Here is a 6,000-nt window from a genome sequence, read left to right as displayed (position 1 = left end):
CCCGGGGCGTGCGGGCGGCAGCGGCGGTGCAGCCCCGGGGCGTGCGGGAGGCAGCGGCGGTGCAGCGCGGGGGCGTGCGGGAGGCAGCGGCGGTGCAGCGCGGGGGCGCTGGCGGGCAGCGCGCGGCAGGTGGCGCCCGTGAGCCGCGCGCGGCGGCAGCACCGCCCCCCCCCCCCGCCCCCCCCCGCCCCCCCCGCCGCGCCCGCGCGGTCCCGCACGTGGCGCGCGCCCCGGTGAAAAGCCGCGAGCCGCCCCGCGCCCGCCACTGGCGCCGGCAGCGCCCGCCCGCTCCGCTCCTGCCGCTTCTCCCGCGCCGACCCTCCTCCCGTCCCTCTGTCCGCCATGGTGCGTGGGCTCGGGGCTCCGCATCCTCCCGGCTCGGCGCGCCCGCATCCCTCAGCCCCGGGGCGGCGGTTACCGTGAGAGCCGCGTCTTCCAGCCGGGCAGCCCTGGCGCAGCAGCGGGGACGAGGCGGGCGCTGCCACGGCTGACCTGTTGAAAGAGCCGGGCTCGCGGGGCTTTCCTTTGCCTTGCTCTTTTATTTCTTGCTCCTTTTTCTTGTCACTTCTGGACGGGGGAAGTTTGCTCCCCCAGACCGTGGCCGGGCTTCCTCCACACCCTTTCCTCCTTTTTGCCAGGATCCGCTGCCCGGGGCCAGACGTGATCTCCCTCGTAACCCCCCGCCCGATCCCGCAGCCGCGAGCGCTGGAGCTGGGATCGGCCCCGTCCTCCCGCAGGAGCTGTCCGCGGGCTCCGGGCTCGCCCGTTCCCCGGCGCACGGCGGGGCGGCCCCGGCAGGGCTGCAGCCCCCGCGGGTGTCCCCGGGCTGCCCGGCCGCCACCATGGCGAAAGTGGCGGCGGAAAGTTGCGGGGCGGCGCCGGCCGAGGACTTGTCCAAGGTGTCGGACGAAGAGCTGCTGAAGTGGAGCAAGGAGGAGCTGATCCGCAGCCTCCGCCGCGCCGAGGCCGAGAAGATGAGCGCGATGCTGGACCACAGCAACCTCATTCGCGAAGTGAACCGCCGCCTCCAGCTCCATCTCGGCGAGATCCGCGGCTTGAAGGTAGCGGGGTGGGCAGGGTGGGACCCTCGAAGTTTGTGCCGTGTCTCTGCGTCCTCCCAGCCCGTCCCGCCGGGAGTGATCACATCAGAGGATGGTCGGGGGTGAGCAGTTAGCTGAGAGTCGCATGACAAGTGACCCAGTACTGGAGTGAATAACGTTTGGTCCCACTTAAAAACTGAGCATTTGGTGAAGAGGTGACCAGCTCTTTGACAGGCTGTGGGGCACAGCTGTTGTGTGCCCTGCCCTTGTGCGCTTTGGGTTGATGGAAACACTAAAGTCTTGTGACTTCTGTGTGTGACTTCACTGGTTCTTAGGAAGGTGAAATGATCCTGTGTGAAGTGCACATGAAAGGGCAGCGTGCAGAGCTGTAGACGTTCAACAGGTTGTGTGTCGCTTACGCTGTTTTCTATCGCTGTTTGAGGATGACTTGCTCATCTGTCAGGCTGCTGGAGAGAACTGGTCATGTCCAGGGTGCAGTGCAGCATATGGCAGACCGTGGCAAACCCTTGGGCTCGGTTTCAGGGTGATCAGAACCAAGCCTTAGTTTACTGTCTGAAAAAGACATCTGATAACTCATCTCTGATGAAACCATTTTTGATTGTATGCTTCTGCATACTGCAGCCAGAGGCAGACTGAGTCTGTGATGACTTATCCCTTCTTACTTTAACTCTTGTTGGCTGAGAAGCAGAGTCCCTAATGTTTCCTTCCCAGTTCCAAGCACTGGGAAGACAGGGTGGATATTTACATGTAATTGCTCTGATGTAGCGTGTACACCAGCACCATTGACTCAGGAAGTTATTTTGAAGTAGTCATGTCTATAAAACATCTTCTGCCATGAGAAAGGACATTGTTTGAAGAAGTTCCTTCAGTGGAGTGAGGTTGGGGGGAAGGAGTGCGATGCAGCGTGGGCTTTTGAGGTATTATGCAAGAGTACAGCAGAAGAGAGTTCTTCACTTGCAGAATGGCATTAAACAGCTGAATTGTGGAGAAAGTGTCTTTGATGGTACTGTGGCATAAAATAAACAACACATGGGGGGAAGACTATTCCTGTCTCACAAGTTTTCCTGGTCTGCAAGGTGTGAGTGTATGTGCCTCCTCCTTCTTTTTGGCCATACTTGGCAGTGGGGGTTAAAAAAGACCCATCCATGATAGTACTTCAGTAAAAGTGAAGCTTGTGTTTCAAATATAAGTTTCAACAATAGCATCTTCTCCTAGTTATGTGCAAAAAGTGTTGTGATATCATCCATATGGATTTATGCATCTTCCAGGGTGCCTCCTGCTTCTGGCTGATGAATTGTGGGCTTACACAATCTTTTCTTATTCCGCTGTGAAGTCATTTAAACAAATCTCTCCCCAGCACAGATTTTTAAGGCTGCCTTGTAGCCTCATTGAGACTCCTTCTTTGTCAAATATGGGTTGAAACTGGTCAAGTTCAAAGTTCCTTGGGGGCAGAGATCAGACAAATGCATGCACATAAACCTAGTGGAGTTACAAAAGGTTCCTTTTCTTAAGAAACAGTGCTACAATGGCCTTTCCATACAGCTAAATCGGAACAATTGTGGCTAATCTGTTCTTGTAATATCACACATGAGAAGGGATGAACATTGAGATGGGAGAAGGATAAGTGTGGTGTCTTGGTTTTGGCTAGTTTAGTAAAACTGGGGGGATAAAATACTGAAAATGTTTTCTTTGACATATGACTCTGTTGTAGTAATAGCTGGAACGTATTTGCTTCAGAGCATTTGCTTCAGCCTGTTCCTGACTTAGAGAAGGGCATGGAATCATGTACTTCATTTTGTTAGGAGGGAAAAAATGTGGTTGAAGCAATTCTGATTGAGGACTGACAAGGCTCTTCTGTGCTATCCTGAAGCAAAATCAAACACAGTGTGCATTTGTAAGATCGCCACAGTGTTCATCTTTGTATGTGATATGCTTTAGGGAATAAATGTTAAAAATTAATGAATTGAGATGACAATTTCTGATGTACCTGGCAGTTCTGTTCAGCAGTAACTCACAGGTGAATATTCCTCCAGGGAGTGAGATCATCACGAGAGCTCTTACAGTCTTTGCCCAGTTTGGGAGCTGAATGATTCTGATGTTTAACATGAAAATTAATTAAGCACCTGAAACTTTTCTACTGTATCAGAAGTTAGTATTTGAACCCTTCAAGATTAGCCCCACATTATAGTCACTTCCTGGGCAGCAGCTTTGTTTCAAGGAGGATGCTGTTACCATATGCTAGATCTACACACAATCACTTGTGCCTCACTTGAGTGCTTAGATGATGGGTTTATAGCAGTGCTGTTCACTGGCTTGTATAAGAGCCAGGTATCATGTTAATTCCTTTAGACACTTCTCTGTCATGACTCTCTTTCTTTTAAAGGACATCAACCAGAAACTGCAAGAAGATAACCAAGAACTGCGAGACCTTTGCTGCTTTTTGGATGATGACAGGCAGAAAGGCAAGAAGGTGTCCCGTGAGTGGCAGAGACTGGGCAGATTCAGTGCTAGTGTCATGCACAAAGAGGTTGCCTTATACTTACAGAAGCTGAAAGAACTGGAGGTGAGGCAGGAAGAAGTGGTTAAGGAAAACCTGGAGCTGAAAGAATTGTGTGTGTTGCTGGATGAGGAGAAGAGCGGTGGAGCAGGCAGCCGGAGCTCTATCGACAGCCAAATCAGCCTGTGCCAGTTAACTGCAACGAGCACGTACATCAGAGACGTCGGCGATGGGAGCAGTACTTCCAGCACGGGAAGTACAGACAGCCCAGACCACCATAAACATCATCCGAGTACTAGTCCAGAACGTCTTCAAAAAGCCCGTGGTGAAGGAAGCCCTGAGCATCAGAAACACAGGAGTATCAGCCCAGAGCACCTGCAGAAGCCTAGGAGTTCTGGCAGTCCCGACCATCACCTGAAAGGCCCGAGTCCAGAACATCATAAAACCATCGTCAAAGCACCTGAGCCACAAAAGCACAGCAGCAGCAGTCCAGAAACTATCCCAAAGCACGTTTTGAGTAGTAGCCCTGAACACTTTCAAAAGCAGAGGCCTGGTAGTAGCCCCGAGCATCAAAAGCACAGCAGTGGCAGCCCGGATCATCTTCAAAAGCACACACCAAGTGGAAGTACAGAACACCTCCACAAAGTGAGAGGTACGAGCCCTGAGCATCTCAAACACTACGGAGGGAGCCCGGAACATCTCAAACATCTCAGCGGAGGCAGCAGAGAAGGTACCCTCAGGAGACAAGTCACAGACGACCTGTCACCTCACCACAGAAGTATATACAATGGAATGAATGGTGAGTCAGTACACGTAGCAAAAACTCACTTTTACAGTTGCTAAGGTAGTTTCAGTGCTGTTTCAAACCATCTCTGGAAGAGAAGTCATGTCTCTTTCTGTGCAATGGAAGGTGGCAGCGTTATTCCTTTAGCAGGTGAATTAACTGGAGCATACCCTTTTGTCCATCCAGTGGGTGTTGGGTGGATTAAACAAGTAGAGGAAAGTTGCAACTCAAGCGTTGGTGTCGAGTATCAAGAAGCAGCTCTTGGTCCTGATGGTACTCTATGGTTGGTGGTTGTAAACTGTGTGTCCCTGGGTAGATCTGTGTTTACATCAGAGAGGAATTGCCTATGGTTCTTGTCCTGCCTGTATTTGAGGCAGCAGAATGGAGGTGAATGTCTCCAATTTGATTCCCACCTTCCTAACCTACCCTGGCTGTAGCTTTAAAGGTTTTAAAATTTGCTGTTTATTGGTAGAAGGCTTCTTATATCCTTTTCCATAAGCTGTGGAAACGAACACAGATGAAGATCTAAGCTTGACAGAAATGAATCTCACAGCTCCTAAAGCTTTTCAAAGCCTTGAGTCTGTATGTGCTTAATTATAACAAATTACAAATGCAGGAAGACCTTAAGGGGTTTTTATTCTGTTGTTATTTCTGTGTTTTAGAAAGATGCCCAGTCAACATGCCCAGCTTCTCACTGACTGAAAGGAATTGCTTTTATTCATAGATAGGCACAATTGAAGTGTTTTTGTTGATTTGAAAGACAAGCGGTTCCAGCCATATTGGAATGAGTGAAATACAGCAGATGAGACGATGCAAACCGAGGCTGGAACATCCCCCTATGCTGTACAAGTAACTTTTTGCTGTGGTCTCCTCAGTTTTGTTCCTTATGTGCACTTTGAGCCATTTCCATGAAGGGGATTAGTGTCAGCTGCAAGCCCTTTTCTCAGGTGTTTACTCTTAGATCTGAAGTCAAGCTCTGTGGATTTGGCCTTAGGAAATTGTTTTGGTTGGAGTTCATATGATTCCATTTTTTACTCAGCCATGAGAAGTGTTGAGGTCGGTGCAACTCCCCACTTGTTGTTGCTTGTGTGGTGGAGATAGTGAGCTCTGTGCCGGGTGCTGTCCTCCTCATCAATCACATCCCATGCCCGTGTCGGTCCATTTCCCTCCCAGGATCACCTTCCAGGATCTGTCAGTTCAGATAACCTGCTCTGCAGGGGTCAGTCCAGATTGCTTTCAGTGAAATGCATGTACTTGGCAGGGCTGATGAACCCCAAACCAGTAAGTGTAGAGGCTTCTGTCTTTTATGGTTTTCAAGTAGGTGAATGTATGACAACTGTGTGGAGATGTGCAATGCCTAAGTTACAAAAGTGCATCTTACACAAGTTCCATTGAATAGTGTATTTGTCTCTCTGTCCAGTTCTTTCTGTTTCAAATTGACCTGACTGTAAGTAAATAGTGTGAAGTACAGAACCAAACTTCCTAAAAGTGGCTTCTAGCTTGCACTCACAATGTTCATCAATCCGATCACTGGCTACGAGGAGAAGTGGTTTAAGGTTATAAGTATGTGTTTTTCTAAGCCATGCACAGACAAAGATACATTTTTTTCCTGCTTCTAACATGGTGGGCTTTCTGATTTTATCTGTTTTTGTTGTCCA

General features: G+C 50.1%; 1 protein-coding gene across 4 annotated transcripts in view; it reads left to right on the top strand.

Moving 5' to 3' along the window:
- The first annotated feature begins 248 nt into the window (after window positions 1-248).
- The window catches only part of CCDC85A (coiled-coil domain containing 85A), a 130,382-nt gene continuing 124,630 nt past the window's right edge, over window positions 249-6,000 (top strand). For all 4 annotated transcript variants that reach the window (XR_009818148.1, XR_009818147.1, XM_061989300.1 and 1 more), the window contains exons 1-2: window positions 249-1,061; window positions 3,445-4,357. Coding sequence is in view for 2 of the 4 variants with exons in the window: in XM_061989300.1 (XP_061845284.1) it covers window positions 843-1,061; window positions 3,445-4,357 (1,132 nt within the window). In the remaining 2 variants the exon portion in view is untranslated. The remainder of the gene's footprint in view (window positions 1,062-3,444; window positions 4,358-6,000) is intronic.

This window comes from Colius striatus, chromosome 2, assembly GCF_028858725.1.
Source record: "Colius striatus isolate bColStr4 chromosome 2, bColStr4.1.hap1, whole genome shotgun sequence".
NCBI lineage: Eukaryota > Metazoa > Chordata > Aves > Coliiformes > Coliidae > Colius > Colius striatus.
The sequence above is the reverse complement of the archived record's forward strand: the minus strand, read 5'-3'. Positions and strand labels throughout refer to the sequence as shown.